This window comes from Triticum aestivum, chromosome 2A, assembly GCF_018294505.1.
Source record: "Triticum aestivum cultivar Chinese Spring chromosome 2A, IWGSC CS RefSeq v2.1, whole genome shotgun sequence".
Classification (NCBI taxonomy): Eukaryota; Viridiplantae; Streptophyta; class Magnoliopsida; order Poales; family Poaceae; genus Triticum; species Triticum aestivum.
This window is the reverse complement of record NC_057797.1, coordinates 183,935,932-183,954,232: the sequence shown is the minus strand read 5'-3', so window position 1 is coordinate 183,954,232 and position 18,301 is coordinate 183,935,932. Positions and strand designations below refer to the sequence as shown.

The following is an 18,301-nucleotide window of genomic DNA, read 5'->3' as shown; positions in this document are numbered from 1 at the left end:
CCGTCGCGGTCACCCCGCACCCACCGCCGCCGTTCGCGCACATCCCCTCCTCCTCGCACGCGCTCGCTGCCGTGTCCGCGCCCTGCGTGTTGCGCTCAGTGTGGCCACGCACCACGCGCGCCCACGCCCCCCCCCCCCCCCCCCCCCCCCCCCACACGACCGCACCCCGGCCACCGTGGCCGGTGGGCTGACGCGCCACCCGAGCCACGCGCTCACCCGCGCCCCCCTCCTCCGCCGGCCCGCCCCCGCCGTGACCTCTGCTGGCCGGCGGCGCCATAGCGACGACCCTGCCGTGCTCGCATGCGCGTCCAGCCCGACATGTGGGCCATGGCCCAAAAGTTATAACAAAAAATGGAATAAAATAGGGGTTTTTAATAATAATAATTAAAATAAATTTTTAGTTAATTAATTAATTAGATGATGATTAGACTAATCTAATTTCTGTCATTAGCAATGTGAGAATGACAAGGGGGCCCACCCCCTGTTGACTAGTCAAAGTTGACTGGTCAATAGGGACCCCCGGACCCACATGTTAACTGGTGCACATTCTGCGTACACTATGCTGGGTACCCCTAGCAATTTAATATTTAATTTCGAATTAAAATAAATTCATAAATTTACTTTGAAAATTAATATAAAATAAATCGTAGCTCAGATGGAAAAACTTTGTACATGAATGTTGCTCAGAACGACGAGACGAATCCGGATACGCAGCCTGTTCATCCGCCACACGTCCCTAGCATAGCAAACACGCAACTTTCCCCCTCTAGTTCATCTTCCGAAAACGCGAAACACCGGGGATATTTTTTCGGATGTTTTCCCCCTTCACCGGTACCACCTATGACCGCGTTAGGGCACCCCTAGCACCGCTACTTGTCATGTCATGCATTGCTATGCATCTGTTTGCTCAATATTTATTGTTTCTTCCCCCTCTTCTCTCGCTAGACACCGAGACTGACGTTGCTGCTACCCAGTACGACTACGGTGTTGACGACCCCTCTCTCTTGCCAGAGCAACCAGGCAAGCGCCCCCCCCCCCTTGATCACCAGATATCGCCTACTCTCCTCTATACTGCTTGCATTAGAGTAGTGTAGCATGTTCCTGCTTTCCGTTAATCCTATTCTGTTGCATAGCCTGTCATTGTTGCTACACTGTTGATACCTTACCTGCAATCCTAAATGCTTAGTATAGGATGCTAGTTTACCATCAGTGACCCTTCATTCTTGTCCGTCTGCCATGCTATACTACTGGGTCGTGATTACTTCGGGAGGTGATCACGGGCATATGATATATACTTATACTGTTACATTACTTATGATACTATTCGGAGATGGGGGATGAAGGGGCAGGTGGCTCCATCCAGGTAGTGGTGGGCCTGAGTTCCCGACGGCCCCCGACTGTTACTTTGAGGCGGAGCGACAGGGCAGGTTGAGACCACCTAGGAGAGAGGTGTGATGGGGAACGTAGCAGAAATTCAAAATTTTCTACGCATCACCAAGATCAATCTATGGAGTAATCTAGCAACGAGGGAAGGAGAGTGCATCTACATACCCTTGTAGATCGCTAAGCGGAAGCGTTCAAGTGAACGGGTTGATGGAGTCGTACTCGTCGTGATCCAAATCACCGATGATCCTAGTGCCGAACGGACAACACCTCCGTGTTCAACACACGTACAGCCCGGTGACGTCTCCTACGCCTTGATCCAGCAAGGGGAGAAGGAGAGGTTGGGGAAGACTCCATCCAGCAGCAGCACGACGGCGTAGTGGTGTTGAAGGAGCGCGGAACTCCAGCAGGGCTTCGCCAAGCACTACGAGAGACAAGGAGGGAAAGGGGTAGGGCTGCGCCAACAGGGAGAGAATTCGTGTGTTGGGTAGCCCTCATACCTCAAGTATATATAGGGGGAGGGGAGTGGTTGTGCCCCCACCTAGGGTTCCCTCCCTAGGGGTGGCGGCAGCCCCTAGATCCCATCAGGGAGGCGGACACAAGGGGAGAGGGGGAGGCGCACCTAGGGTGGGCCTTAGGGCCCATCTGCCCTAGGGTTTGCCCCCTTCCCCTCTTGAAGGCGCCTTGGGCCTTGGTGGGAGGAGCCCCAGCCCACCTAGGGGCTGGTCCCTTCCCACTATTGGCCCATGTAGGCCTCCGGGGCTGGTGGCCCCACCTGGTGGACCCCCGTACCCCTTCGGTGGTCCCGGTACACTACCGGTGATGCCCGGAACAATTTCGGTGGCGAAAACCATACTTCCTATATATCAATCTTTACCTCCAGACCATTCCAGAACTCCTCGTGACGTCCGGGATCTCATCCGAGACTCCGAACAACATTCGGTGACCGTGTACATACTTTCCCTATAACCCTAGCGTCATCGAACCTTAAGTGTGTAGACCCTACGGGTTCGGGAAACATGCAGACATGACCGAGACACCTCTCCGGTCAATAACCAACAGCGGGATCTGGATACCCATGTTGGATCCCACATGCTCCACGATGATCTCATCGGACGAACCACGATGTCAAGGACTTAATCAATCCCGTATACAATTCCCTTTGTCTAGCGGTACGATACTTGCCCGAGATTCGATCATCGGTATCCCGATACCTGGTTCAATCTCGTTACCGGCAAGTCTCTTTTACTCGTTCCGTAACACATCATTCTGTGATCAACTCCTTGATCACATTCTGCACATTATGATGATGTCCTACCGAGTGGGCCTAGAGATACCTCTCCGTTTACACGGAGTGACAAATCCCAGTCTCGATTCGTGCCAACCCAACAGACACTTTCGGAGATACCTATAATGTACCTTTATAGCCACCCAGTTACGTTGTGACGTTTGGCACACCCAAAGCACTCCTACGGTATCCGGGAGTTGCACAATCTCATGGTCTAAGGAAATGATACTTGACATTAGAAAAGCTTTAGCAAACGAACTACACGATCTTGTGCTAGGCTTAGGATTGGGTCTTGTCCATCACATCATTCTCCTAATGATGTGATCCCGTTATCAACGACATCCAATGTCCATGGTTAGGAAACTATAACCATCTATTGATCAACGAGCTAGTCAACTAGAGGCTTACTAGGGACATGGTGTTGTCTATGTATCCACACATGTATCTGGGTTTCCTATCAATACAATTCTAGCATGGATAATAAACGATTATCATGAACAAGGAAATATAATAATAACCAATTTATTATTGCCTCTAGGGCATATTTCCTACAGTCTCCCACTTGCACTAGAGTCAATAATCTAGTTCACATCGATATGTGATTAACACTCAAGGTCACATCCCCATGTGACTAACACCCAAAGAGTTCTGGGTTTGATCATGTTATGCTTGTGAGAGAGGTTTCAGTCAACGGGTCTGCAACATTCAGATCCGTATGTACTTCGCAAATTTCTATGTCATCTTTTAGATGCAACTACTACGCTACATTTGGAGCCATTTCAAATAATTGTTCTACTTGGAGCCATTCTAAATTGTTGCTCCATTATACGTATTCGGTATCTCTACTCAGAGCTATTCGGATATGTGTTAAGCTTGCATCGACGTAACCCTTTACGTCGAACTCTTTATCACCTCCATAACCGAGAAACATATCCTTATTCCTCTAAGGATAATTTAGACCGCTATCTGGTGATCTACTCCTAGATCACCTTTATACCCTCTTGCCAAATATGCGGCAAGGCACACATCAGGTGCGGTACTCAGCATGGCATACCGTATAGAGCCTATGACAAAAGCATAGGGGACGACCTTCGTCCTTCCTCTTTCTTCTGCCGTGGTCGTGCTTTAAGTCTTAACTTCATACCTTACAACTCAGGCAAGAACTCCTTCTTTGACTGGTCCATCTTGAACACCTTCAAGATCATGTCAAGGTATGTGCTCATTTGAAAGTACCATTAAGCGTTTTGATCTATCCTTATAGATCTTGATGCTCAATGTTCAAGTAGCTTAATCCAGGCTTTCCATTGAAAAACATTTTCCAAATAACCCTATATGCTTTTCAGAAATTCTACGTCATTTCTGATCAACAATATGTCAACAACATATATTCATCAGAAATTCTATAGTGCTCCCACTCACTTCTTTGGAAATACAAGTTTCTCATAAACTTTGCATACACCCAAAAACTTTGATCATCTCATCAAAGCATACATTCCAACTCCGAGATGCTTACTCCATTCCTTAGAAGGATTGCTGGAGCTTTGCATACTTGTTAGCATCTTTCAGGATTGACAAAACCTTCCGGTTGTATCACATACAACCTTTCCTCAAGAAAATCATCGAGGAAACAATGTTTTGACATCCTATCTGCAAGATTTCATAAATAATGCAGTAATCGCTAATATAATTCCAACAGACTCTTAGCATCGCTACGAGTGAGAAAGTCTCATCGTAGTCAACTCCTTGAACTTGTCAGAAAACATCTTAACGACAAGTCGAGCTTTCTTAATGGTGATACTTACCATCATTGTCCGTCTTCCTTTTAAAATCCATATGCACCTAACAGCCTTACGACCATCAAGTAGTTCTTCCAAAGTCTACACTTTGTTTTCATATATGGATCCTCTCTCGGATTATATGGCCTCGAGCCATTTTGGAATCCAGGCCCACCATCGCTTCTCCATAGCTCGTAGGTTCATTGTTGTCTAGCAACATGACTTCCAAGACAGGATTACGTACCACTCTGAAGTAGTACGCATCCTTGTCATCCACGAGGTTTGGTAGTGACTTGATCTGAAGTTTCATGATCACTATCATAAGCTTCCACTTTAATTGGTGTAGGTGCCACAGGAACAACTCCCTGTGCCCTGCCACACACTAGTTGAAGAGACGGTTCAATAACCTCATCAAGTCTCCACCATCCTCCCACTCAATTCTTTCGAGAGAAACTTTTCCTCGAGAAAGGACCCGATTCTAGAAACAATCCCTTATTGCTTTCGGATCTGAGATAGGAGGTATACCCAACTGTTTTGGGTGTCCTATGAAGATGCATTTATCCGCTTTGGGTTCGAGCTTATCAGCCTGAAACTTTTTCACATAAGCGTCGCAGCCCCAAACTTTTAAGAAATGACAGCTTAGGTTTCTCTAAACCATAGTTCATACGGTGTCATCTCATCGGAATTACGTGGTGCCCTATTTAAAGTGAATGTGGTTGTCTCTAATGCCTAACCCATAAACTATCATGGTAATTTGATAAGAAACTTCATGGTATGCATCATATCCAATAGGGTGCAGTTATGATGTTCGGACACACCATCACACTATGGTGTTTCAGGCTGTATTAGTTGTGAAACAATTTCCACAATGTCTTAATTCTGTGCCAAACTCGTAATTCAGATATTCATCTCTATGATCATATCATAGATATTTTATCCTCTTGTCACGACGATCTCTCACCTTCACCCTGAAATTATTTGAACCTTTCAATAATTCAGACTCGTGATTCATCAAGTAAATATACTCAACATCTACTCAAATCATCTGTGAAGTAAGAACATAACGATATCCACTACACGCCTCAACACTCATTGGACTGCACACATCAAAATGTATTACTTCCAACAAGTTGCTTTCTAGTTCCATTTTACTGAAAATGAGGCTTTTAGTCATCTTGCCCATGTGGTATGATTTGCATGTCTCAAGTGATTCAAAATCAAGTGAGTCCAAACGGTCCATTTGCATGGAGTTTCTTCATGCATATACACCAATAGAAAAGTTCGCATGTCTCAAACTTTTCAAAATGAGCGAGCCCAAAGATCCATCAACATGGAGCTTCTTCATGTGTTTTATACCGATATGACTTACGTGGCAGTGCCACAAGTAGGTGGTACTATCATTACTATCTTATATCTTTTGGCATGAACATGTGTATCACTACGATCGAGATTCAATAAACCATTCATTTTAGGTGCAAGACCATTGAAGGTATTATTCAAATAAATAGAGTAACCATTATTCTCCTTAAATGAATAACCGTATTGCGATAGACATAATCCAATCATGTCTATGCTCAACGCAAACACCAATCTTGATGGTAGAGGGAGCGTGCGATGCTTGATCACATCAAGCTTGGAAAAACTTCCAACACATATTGCCAGCTCACCTTTAGCTAGTCTCCGTTTACTCCACAGCCTTTTATTTTGAGTTTACTAACATTTAGCAACCGAACCGGTATCTAATACCATGGTGCTACTAGGAGTACTAGTAAAGTACACATTAACACAATGTATATCCAATATACTTCTATCGACCTTGCCAACCTTCTCATCTACCAAGTATCTAGGGTAATTCTGCTCCAGTGGCTGTTCCCCTTATTACAGAAGCACTTAGTCTCGGGTTTGGGTTCAACCTTGGGTTTCTTCACTAGAGCAGTAGCTGATTTGCCGTTTCATGAAGTATCCCTTTTTGCCCTTGCCCTTCTTGAAACTAGTGGTTTCACCAACCATCAACAATTGATGCTCCTTCTTGATTTCTACTTTTGTGGTGTCAAACATCACGAATATCTCAAGGATCATCATATATGTCCCTGATATATTATAGTTCATCACGAAGCTCTAGCAGCTTGGTGGTAATGACTTCGGAGAAACATCACTATCTCATCTGGAAGATCAACTCCCACTCAATTCAAATGATTGTTGTACTCAGACAATCTGAGCACAAGCTCAACAATTGAGCTTTTCTCCCTTAGTTTGCAGGCTAAGAAAATCGTCGGAGGTCTTATACCTCTTGACGTGGGCACGAGCCTGAAATCCCAATTTCAACCCTCGAAACATCTCATATGTTTCGCGACGTTTCAAAACGTCTTCGATACCTCAACTCTAAACCGTTTAACTGAACTATCACGTAGTTATCAAAATGTGTATGTCAGATGTTCGCAACATCCACAGACGACATTCGAGGCTCAGCACACTAAGCGGTGCATTAAGGACATAAGCCTTCTATGAAGCAATGAGGACAATCCTCAGTTTACGGACCTAGTCCGCATAATTGCTACTATCATCTTTCAACTAAATTTTCTCTAGGAACATATCTAAACAGTAGAACTGAAGCGCGAGCTACGACATAATTTGCGAAGACCTTTTGACTATGTTCAGGATAACTAAGTTCATCTTATGAACTCCCACTCAGATAGACATCCCTCTAGTCATCTAAGTGATTACATGATCCGAGTCAACTAGGTCGTGTCCGATCATCACGTGAGACGGACTAGTCATCATCGGTGAACATCTTCATGTTGATCGTATCTTCTATACGACTCATGTTCGACCTTTTGGTCTTCCGTGTTCCGAGGCCATGTCTGTACATGCTAGGCTCGTCAAGTCAACCTAAGTGTTTCGCATGTGTCCCGAAGCCATGTCTGTACATGCTAGGCTCGTCAACACCCGTTGTATTCGCACGTTAGAATCTATCACACCCGATCATCACGTGGTGCTTCGAAACAACAAACCTTCGCAACGGTGCACAGTTAGGGGGAACACTTTCTTGAAATTTTAATGAGGGATCATCTTATTTACTACCGTCGTTCTAAGCAAATAAGATGCAAAATCATGATAAACATCACATGCAATCAAAAATGACATGATATGGCCAATATCATTTTGCTCTGTTTGATCTCCATCTTCGGGGCTCCATGATCATCGTTGTCACCGGCATGACACCATGATCTCCATCATCATGATCTCCATCATCGTGTCTTCATGAAGTTGTCTCGCCAACTATTACTTCTACTACTACAGCTAACGGTTAGCAATAAAGTAAAGTAATTACATGACGTTTATATTGACACGCAGGTCATAAATAAATTAAGACAACTCCTATGGCTCCTGCCGGTTGTCATACTCATCGACATGCAAGTCGTGATTCCTATTATAAGAACATGATCATCTCATACATCACATATATCATTCATCACATCCTTTGGCCATATCACATCACAAAACACTTGCTGCAAAAACAAGTTAGACGTCCTCTAATTGTTGTTGCAAGTTTTTACGTGGCTGCTATAGGTTTCTAGCAAGAACGTTTCTTACCTACGCCAAAACCATAACGTGAATTGCCAATTTCTATTTACCCTTCATAAGGACCCTGTTCATCGAACCCGATCCGACTAAAGTGGGAGAGACAGACACCCGCCAGCCACCTTATGCAACTAGTGCATGTCAGTCGGTGGAACCGGTCTCACGTAAGCGTATGTGTAAGGTTGGTCCGGGCCGCTTCATCCCACGATGCCGCCGAATCAAGATAAGACTAGTAACGGCAAGATAATTGACAATATCGACGCCCACAACTACTTTTTGTTCTACTCGTGCATAGTAACTACGCGTAGACCTAGCTCATGATGCCACTGATGGGGAACGTAGCAGAAATTCAAAATTTTCTACGCATCACCAAGATCAATCTATGGAGTAATCTAGCAACGAGGGGAAGGAGAGTGCATCCACATACCCTTGTAGATCGCTAAGCGGAAGCGTTCAAGTGAACGGGTTGATGGAGTCGTACTCGCCGTGATCCAAATCACCGATGATCCTAGTGTCGAACGGACGGCACCTCCGTATTCAACACACGTACAGCCCGGTGACGTCTCCTACGCCTTGATCCAGCAAGGGGAGAAGGAGAGGTTGGGGAAGACTCCATCCAGTAGCAGCACGACGGCGTGGTGGTGGTGGAGGAGCGCGGGACTCCAGCAGGGCTTCGCCAAGCACTACGAGAGACAAGGAGGGAGAAGGGTAGGGCTGCGCCAACAGGGAGAGAATTCGTGTGTTGGGCAGCCCTCATACCTCAAGTATATATAGGGGGAGGGGAGGGGTTGCGCCCCCACCTAGGGTTCCCTCCCTAGGGGTGGCGGCAGCCCCTAGATCCCATCTGGGAGGCGGCCACAAGGGGGAGAGGGGGAGGCGCACCTAGGGTGGGCCTTAGGGCCCATCTGCCCTAGGGTTTGCCCCCTTCCCCTCTTGGAGGCGCCTTGGGCCTTGGTTGGAGGAGCCCCAGCCCACCTAGGGGCTGGTCCCTTCCCACTATTGGCCCATGTAGGCCTCCGGGGATGGTGGCCCCACCTGGTGGACCCCCGGACCCCTCCGGTGGTCCCGGTACACTACCGGTGATGCCCGAAACAATTTCGGTGGCCAAAACCATACTTCCTATATATCAATCTTTACCTCCGGACCATTCCGGACTCCTCGTGACGTCCGGGATCTCATCCGGGACTCCGAACAACATTCGGTAACCGCGTACATACTTTCCCTATAACCCTAGCGTCATCGAACCTTAAGTGTGTAGACCCTACGGGTTCGGGAAACATGCAGACATGACCGAGACACCTCTCCGGTCAATAACCAACAGCGGGATCTGGATACCCATGTTGGCTCCCACATGCTCCAGGATGATCTCATCGGATGAACCACGATGTCAAGGACTTAATCAATCATGTATACAATTCCCTTTGTCTAGCGGTACGATACTTGCCCGAGATTCGATCATCGGTATCCCGATACCTGGTTCAATCTCGTTACCGGCAAGTCTCTTTTACTCGTTCCGTAACACATCATCCTGTGATCAACTCCTTGATCACATTGCGCATATTATGATGATGTCCTACCGAGTGGGCCCAGATATACCTCTCCGTTTACACGGAGTGACAAATCCCAGTCTCGATTCGTGCCAACCCAACAGACACTTTCGGAGATACCTGTAATGTACCTTTATAGCCACCCAGTTACGTTGTGACGTTTGGCACACCCAAAGCACTCCTACGGTATCCGGGAGTTGCACAATCTCATGGTCTAAGGAAATGATACTTGACATTAGAAAAGCTTTAGCAAACGAACTACACGATCTTGTGCTAGGCTTAGGATTGGGTCTTGTCCATCACATCATTCTCCTAATGATGTGATCCCGTTATCAACGACATCCAATGTCCATGGTCAGGAAACTGTAACCATCTATTGATCAACGAGCTAGTCAACTAGAGGCTTACTAGGGACATGGTGTTGTCTATGTATCCACACATGTATCTGAGTTTCCTATCAATACAATTCTAGCATGGATAATAAACGATTATCATGAACAAGGAAATATAATAATAACCAATTTATTATTGCCTCTAGGGCATATTTCCTACAAGGTGGGCCTGGCCCTGGTCGGCGTTCGCAGATACATAACACGCTTAATGAGATCTTGGTATTTGATCTGAGTCTGGCTACTGGCCTATACGCACTAACCATCTACGCGAGGACAGTTATGGGCACTCGACGTCGTGGTATCAGCCGAAGCCTTCGTGACGTCAGCGACTGAGCGGCGCGCGCTGGATTGGAACGTAAGCCTGCTCTTGTATTAAGGGGGCTAGTTCTACTTACCGGCCGCCCTCGCAACGTGCAGGTGTGCAATGGGTGATGGGCCCAGACCCCTGCGCCATAGGATTTAGACCGGCGTGCTGACCTCTCTGTTGTGCCTAGGTAGGGCTGCGACGTGTTGATCTTCCGAGGCCGGGCATGACCCAGGAAAGTGTGTCCGGCCAAATGGGATCGAGCGTGTTGGGTTATGTGGTGCACCCCTGCAGGGAAGTTAATCTATTCGAATAGCCGTGATCTTCGGTAACAGGACGACTTGGAGTTGTACCTTGACCTTATGACAACTAGAACCGGATACTTAATAAAACACACCCTTCCAAGTGCCAGATATAACCCGGTGGTCGCTCTCTAACAGGGCGACAAGGAGAGGATCATCGGTTAGGATTATGCTACACGATGCTACTTGGTGAACTTACCATCTACTCTCTTCTCCTGCTGCAAGATGGAGGTTACCAGAAGCGTAGTCTTCAAAAGGACTAGCTATCCCCCTCTTATTCCGGCATTCTGCAGTTCAGTCCACATATGATACCCTTATTCCATTTGATACCAATGCATACATATGTAGTGTAGCTCCTTGCTTGCGAGTACTTTGGATGAGTACTCACGGTTGCTTGCTCCTTCTTTTCCCCCTTTCTATACCCGATTGCTGCGACCAGACATTGGAGCCCAGGAGCCAGACGCCACTGTCGATGACGACTACTACTACTCGGGAGGTGCCTACTACTACGTGCAGCCCGGTGACGACGACCAAGAGTAGTTTAGGAGGATCCCAGGCAGGAGGCCTGCGTCTTTTTCGATTTGTATCCCAGTTTGTGCTAGCCTTCTTAAGGCAAACTTGTTTACTTATGTCTGTACTCAGATATTGTTGCTTCCGCTGACTTGTCTATGATCGAGTTCTTGTATTCGAGCCCTCGAGGCCTCTGGCTTGTAATATGATGTTTATATGACTTATTTTATTTGTAGAGTTGTGTTGTGATATCTTCCCGTGAGTCCCTGATCTTGATCGTACACGTTTGCGTGTATGATTAGTGTACGATTGAATCGGGGGCGTCACAATGCTCTAGCCAATGCAATCAAAAAACCAATCTGATGGAAGAGACTAGACAACACATTATACGTCAACACTCCCCCTCACGTGTGGCTCCCTCAGTCTTAAACGTGGATCGAAAGTGGACTGCAATTTTAATTGCGCCAGCCGGTTCTTGAACTCGAGACCTCTTGGCTCTGATACCATGTAGACAGAAAAGTTTGCAATACAATGGACATTGTATTGATGAGGTGTTGGTGCACGTATATATAATATAAGGGAAGACCTCTACCTCAACTATATAAGACTAGGAGGTGGGCCACAAATTCAATACACGTGCAATACACATACATACTCACAGCGACAACTAATATGGAACAGAAAAAGTATCACTGAACGGCTATCCTATTTAACGCATTTCGCGTCAAAATGTCGGAGAAACGCACACAAGCGACCGGAGCGAGCCATTTTTAGTATTCCCACCTAAAGCTTTCACATTTCAGTCTAGGGAACTCTTTTTTTTCTGGTTTTGCGAACTTTCTAGAAGGTTGCCGAACGGGTCTTTTAGTTACATTTTCCTTTTCCTCTTTTTCCATTTCTTTTTCATGCTCCCTTTTTCTATTGCTTTTCATTTTTCTGTTCTTAGTTTCTTGTTGATTTTCCAAGTTTTTGTCAAAAAATGTTCAGGTTTCTGAAATTTATTCGAAACTTAAAAAAAAACCGTGTTCTAAAAGTTTGCTCATAAAATCCAAAAATTTCTGCATGTTTCAAAAATTCTTTGGGGATTTCATAAATGTTTGTATTTTTCAAAAGTTTTTCAAAATGTCTTTTTTTAAATTTTTCAAAATTCGAGAAAAATGTTTAGGATTTCAAAAAATGCCCGTGACTTCAAATTTTGTTCGGCAGTTTCAAACAATGTTCCTGTTTCCTGTTCATAAAAATTAAAAAATGTTTTGTCTAATGTTCCTATTTCAAAATTGTTAAAAGAAAATTTAAAAAATTGGGAGTTTCAAATGTCATGTTTCTAAAAATTGTTCGTGTTTCCATATGTTTTGTAACTATAAAAAATGTTTGCATTTTAAAAATTGTACATGATTTTTTTAATGTTTGCATTTCAAAAATTGTTTTGTGTTCGAAGTTTTAAAAAAGTATTCGGATCTACGTTGGTGTTATATTTAAAGTTTTGCGTTGCTGGAAAAGCATGTTGACTATATGATGAGATCCTCGGTACGATGAAGAATTGCCGGAGAGTGGTGTATAGGAGATCACATCACTAAAGGTCCTTGGTAGGCGAGCGAGCGAGGCGCCCTAATGGGCCGGCCCACTATGGTAGCGACCGAACGCGGGTTGTAGGCTACGCGGGCCTTATTGTTCCCAGCGAGAGCAGCACCCGATCACAATGGGTATGTTTGCTTTTTTACTTTGGAAAATATATAAATCACTAACTAAGGAGTACTATTTACAAAGATCACTCCCACCTCACCACGTTACGACAAGTGGCGCACTGCATGCGCACCACTTGTCGAAATTCGGGGTTTCCTATTTTCCGTAGATTCGTTTATTCAAAACGTTTTATCTCTTAAACCGTGCGTCCAAACCTTGAACTGTTTTCACCGTTAGATTCCTTGTCTTGAGATCTTCAAAATTAGATATCATGTTGATAGGTCTCGATGTCTCAACACTTTCTGTATCTTATTTTGGCTTATTTTGACTCTTTGTAGGGGCTAATGGCAGTCCTGTAGGGGATCCAAAGGCTTTCCAGCAGTAGCGGCAGCGGGGCATGAGAACTTTTTCCAGAAAACTCGAACCGGGAGCACGTTTTTCCATTATCTGAAAAGGTACAATTGTGCTTCTCACGGAAGCAAATCATTGCCTTCATGAGAAGCAAATCTATACCTCTCGTGGAAAAAAATAAAAAAAACACGTTTTTTCTTTTTTTTTTCAAAAGACACGATTGTGCCTCTCGCAGAAGCAAATCCGTGCCTCCACGAGAAGTGAATATGTGTCTCTCATGGAATGAAAAAATAGGTTTCTTTTAGAAAAACACGCTTTTTTATTTTTCGAGAGGCACGACTGCAAATCCATGCCTCCACAAGAAGTAGATATGTTCCTCTCACGGAAGAAAAAAAAGGTGTTCTTTTTTTCTTCTTCGAAAGGCACGACTATGCCTCTCGCGAAAGCAGATCCGTGCCTCCATGAGAAGTAAATTTGTGTCTTTCATGGAATGAAAAAAACACATTTTCCCTTTTCCGAGAGATGCGCCTCTCACGGAAGAAAGAAAACCCTCCTTTATTTTCGTTTTTCAAGAGGAACGACTACAAATCCATGCCTTCCTGAGAAATAGATCTATGCCTCTTGTAGAAGGAAAAAAGGGTGTTTTCCCCTTTTCTGAAAGACACGACTGTGCATCTCGCGGAAAAAAATTCGTACCTACATGAGAAATAATTTGCGCCGCTCATAAAAAGAAGAAAAAACCGAAAAAAATATTTTTCTCCTTTTCCGAGAGGCACACGTATGCATCTTGCGGAAGCAAATCTATGCCTCTTGTGGAAGAAAAAAGAAAGAAAAATGCTTTTTTTTATCGCGGAAGGAAATCCGTGCCTCCGGAAGAAGTAAATCTATGGCTTCCGCAGAAGAAAAATAGCGGGGGTTTTTTTGTGCCAAAACAGGTGGAAAACCGAAAAGCCGAAAAATCAAAAAATCCATCTAAATGTTAAAAACGCGTACAGAAAAATAAAAATAAAAGATCCAGAGAAAGCATTCTGATCGCAATACGTGGCGGCGGCTGAGAGCATGCCAAATGACGCGCTCCCAGTCCATCAAAAGTGACCCTTGCGGGCTTCCTGAAGAGTACTCGCTGATTGCACATGTGCACTGTGCCGAGTGCTTAATTACCATGACCGTAGAAATGGCCTGTCGACGGCATCTGGGCTATGGCGACTTGTAAATCACTTCCTTCAACAGACACCAGCTAGCTGGCGCAGACATTGTACATCGTGGGCCAACGAAATTTACACCAGAGTAGGAGTAGTTTGGTATGGGCTGTCCACATCCATGTGTCATATGTCCTCGTATGCCATGCACATTAGTTAATGCCCATCTGCTGGTGGTCGGCCTGCCATGGGGTTTCAATTTTCAAATACTGTACAGTAGCTTTCCCCTCCAGCGGACCGAAGTTTTGACAGAATATATTTTTTCGCGGGAATTGACGGGAAAAAATCTACCAACAACACAACACAAATACATCCCGTCCTTGTTTATTTCGAAATATCTCATAGCAGTAGCAGACAACAGGGCCTTGTCAGATGAAAGGTGTGATTTTCTCAACAACAAAAAAGAAGAAGGTGAAAAGTGTGAGGAATCAAATCACACGTTAATGCCGTGGAGAGGAGAGGGGAAATGTATGAACATCCATACTACTATTACAAGAGGAGCTAATTAGGGATGGATAACAAAGATCCTCACACTTCTCCCTTCTCTCTTGCATGAGATCGTAGTACTACTAAATAGTAATCCTATTGGCCTCCACGGACGGAGATACCAATTTAGAAGAGAAGGTAATCCAACCTTGCATAACATATGTACATAAGATAACAAGAATCCATCCAGTGCAACAATCTCCAAGCTAGCTAGAGAGCACGCCTTAAACACAAATTAATAAGCAGAGCAAACAAAACTAGCTGGCACATGCACGCTGCACCGGCCGTCAGGAAACGGGACGCGGGTGGAGACGGTGGCCGCCGGCCTAGTAGAGGCGGTAGTGGCGGTAGGACTTGAGCATGGCGCCGCAGAAGGTGCAGATGATGGCGCGCCAGGTGACGCGGTGCACGGTGAGGAGGTAGCAGAGCCGCGTGGCCGTCTCCATGTCCGCCACGCTGGCGCAGCCGCCGCAGCGCGAGCAGATCCCCGCCGCCGGCTTGCTGCTCCGCACCTTCCGCCGCTGGTCCACCAGGAAGCAGAAGAACACCATGCCGCCGCCGCCGCCGCTCCTCCTCCTCCCCCTTCCCGGCAAGCTCTCCGGAAATAAATATCGCTGAAGCTCTCGCCGGAGATATTTGACGCTGGCGGTGGTGGACAGTGCAATACAGCTAGGCCGCGCGCCGCCCGTGCGATTTGTCACTGCGTCAGCGCGCGCAAGGGAGTGTGTATATAGTGGCGGGAAGGTGGTGGTTGCGGTCGCTGGTCAGCAATGGCGGGGAGCCAGTAAGCAGGCAATGTGCGATGGAGGGAGGGAGGGAGGGGAGGGGGTAGGAGGAGGGATTTAAGGCGGGGCGAGGACGGCATTGATGGCGCTCACGGTGGCGGGGAAGGTGGCGGTTAGGGGTGGCCATAATGTCGTCCCTGCCAAGCGTATGCTTCTTGACTAAGTCTGCTGTGTGCGACGGAGTAAGTATACGTGCGTACGGGGTAGACAAAAACAGGCAGGCACGGACCACTGGTTGGTTTTAACCTCGCCGCAGAGCGTCGTGTGGTCCGAGTCGCTCTCCCAGATCCATGGCGCCAAGTGGATCGTATTACTACAGTAGTATGTTCCTCTTCTTACTAAGAATTCTTTGAGGCGAATGTTTCCTAACGTTCACTTTCACCGTGATGGCTTTCATCTTATTCTCCTCGAGAGCTGCATGAATATATAGCAGGCTAGTATAACAGTAGTCGTATTCGTCCAGCACATCTCGGAGGAAACCTTTCGCCATTGTGTGGTTATGCAGAGACATCGATCGACGGCTCACGTTGCTTGCACGTTAGACGTGCAACAGCGTGACCACACACGATGGAGTTTTTGATCCTAGACCTGAATCCACCCAGAAAGATCGAGCCCAACGGAACTGATCGAAAACTTGGTCGACCGCATGGGTGTTGTTCAACTTGTTCCCCTGCCACTGCCAACAACTATGGCTGTTTGGGTGTCTGTTTGGAGAGGAAAAGGTATGGGTTGGGGCGGTCGGAGGACAGGGACGGGGCGTAGGTTGCCTGGCAGAGGTTGGTTTGGACTTAATTGGGTGATGGATAGGCAGCAGGGCATGTCAGCCAGCCCCCCGCAAAAAAAAATGTCAGCCAGGCGACTGTCATGGCATTAATGCCTGCCTCGCATTTGGCTCGTGCATGTACGTACTAGGTTGATATTGTTTGTGATTTGAGACTTCCTTGCATACTCGGACATTTCGGAATTTTGTGTGAAGTGAACATGTTGCAGCATGAAACTCGTATGATTCCTTAATCGTACGAGTATTTTCGTTTCGAACATGTGCGTGTGTCGTCGTTTTGAGTATTTTCGTGGGGATATCATGTCCTTAGGGTAGAAGGAGAGCAGTTTAGACTGTGAAGGCGTGAATCCACCTTAAGCATTGCAGACACTGATCCAACTTGCGAGACGATGGCATAGAGATAGCGACGGGCCCCGATTTCATAAGCAAGGACCGCAAGCATGGGAGGGCATCATTGTATTGCAGCACACGGCACATGACAACCGATAACGCCGGTACGTAGTACGTCATGTGCCATTGCCAAGCCTAACGAAACATGCCACGAACGGAAGGGCATTCAAGCGTGAGGCTGTCGCGGCTGACAGATGGACGACGCATGTTCCGTCTTTAATTAAACGAAAATGATAACTAACGAACGAACGAGACGGCAAACGAACGTTTTTTGTGGCAACTTCACTTGGTAATGGCAATTCCTGTCCTTTTTTCCCCGCAAATTTTTATTCTTTTCAGAAATTGTCATGCGTTTCCGAAAGAATTGCCACTCTCGTACAACTAAACTTGGCACCTAAACCGTTCGCAATTGCCTCTCCCTCACGGCAAAAGTTCACTGGCTATTGGGGTATGTACTTATAATTATAAACATGATGGTATATCATTTCGACAATGGTGAAAATATCGCCGACTTCGGTCGATGATGACGGCGTCTCCGACGCCCCCTGTTGAGGCATCGTCGTTGCAAACTACGTCAACATGATCGGGATGTTCCGGGAGAAACACTAAATCTGAGTCTATCGGATCGGACGATGACCCCGCCTTCGGTGTCGTGCTCCCTCCTGAGGGTATCGTTTTGGAGCAGGAGCTAGCTGGAGGGGACGAGGGGGAGTGGTGTTTCATCTATTGCAAGGCCGGCGACGGATCCCGGCGGCATGGCGCTGCTGAGTTTCGGCGACTGGCGCGTGTGGATGAATACGTGCAGGATGATGGCATTGTCTGACGTCGTGGTGGCATCGAAGGAAACTACATCGGGCAAGGTAGATGCAACAATACAGTACTGAAGATGGATTGGTGGCAGATGGTTGCGGCGGCCACATACCCGGCAGGTGTCCTGGTTGAGGAGTGCGCCGGACTGGTGGGTGCCCCGTACCCGGCAGGCGTCCTGGTTAGGATCTAGGTCTTAGATGTTAGGTTTGGCTGCGAGGTCCGTTTGGTATTAGACCCATACTAGCAGCATCCCTTCATCAACTGGATAGGTGTAGCGACAGATGTTACCTAGACAGTGGCTTTAGCCTTACTGGTGTATGACTTTGTAAGGTCTTATATGAATAAATAATAAAGTGGTTGCATACATCATCCAGATGCAGAGGCCGGGAATCTTCCTCTATTTCAGAAAAAAATCATTTCGACCATTTTTTTTTGGAGTAATCATTTCGATCAAATTGTTGCCCTTGATTACATATTTTCTTTGATCCTACGAAAAACGATGTGCCCCGGTTCATGGTACTCCCAATCAAACTTAAGGCTGGCCACAGTGAGAATAACATCATTAGTAACATCACACCTTTCAAGATAATTTTGCTTATGTGACACATATTTAATGATGAGAAAGATGATGGTGATAACTTAGGTAGTTACCGTACCAAACACGCATACAAGACAATATGAGTCTATAGGCTAATAAATGAACCATAACATGACAACACACATATGTTACTAC

The 18,301-nt window shown here is 46.2% G+C and overlaps 1 protein-coding gene across 1 annotated transcript; it reads right to left on the bottom strand.

Moving 5' to 3' along the window:
- Positions 1-14,615: 14,615 nt before the first annotated feature.
- Positions 14,616-15,622, bottom strand: LOC123185124 (uncharacterized). The gene has a single exon (XM_044597111.1). The coding sequence runs from the start codon at positions 15,351-15,353 to the stop codon at positions 15,129-15,131; it is 225 nt and encodes a 74-aa protein (XP_044453046.1). The 5' UTR covers positions 15,354-15,622; the 3' UTR covers positions 14,616-15,128.
- Positions 15,623-18,301: the final 2,679 nt, after the last annotated feature.

Bases quoted from the DNA above. Each gene is read 5' to 3' on its own strand.
- LOC123185124 (XM_044597111.1), bottom strand. From the start codon at position 15,353: ATGGTGTTCTTCTGCTTCCTGGTGGACCAGCGGCGGAAGGTGCGGAGC.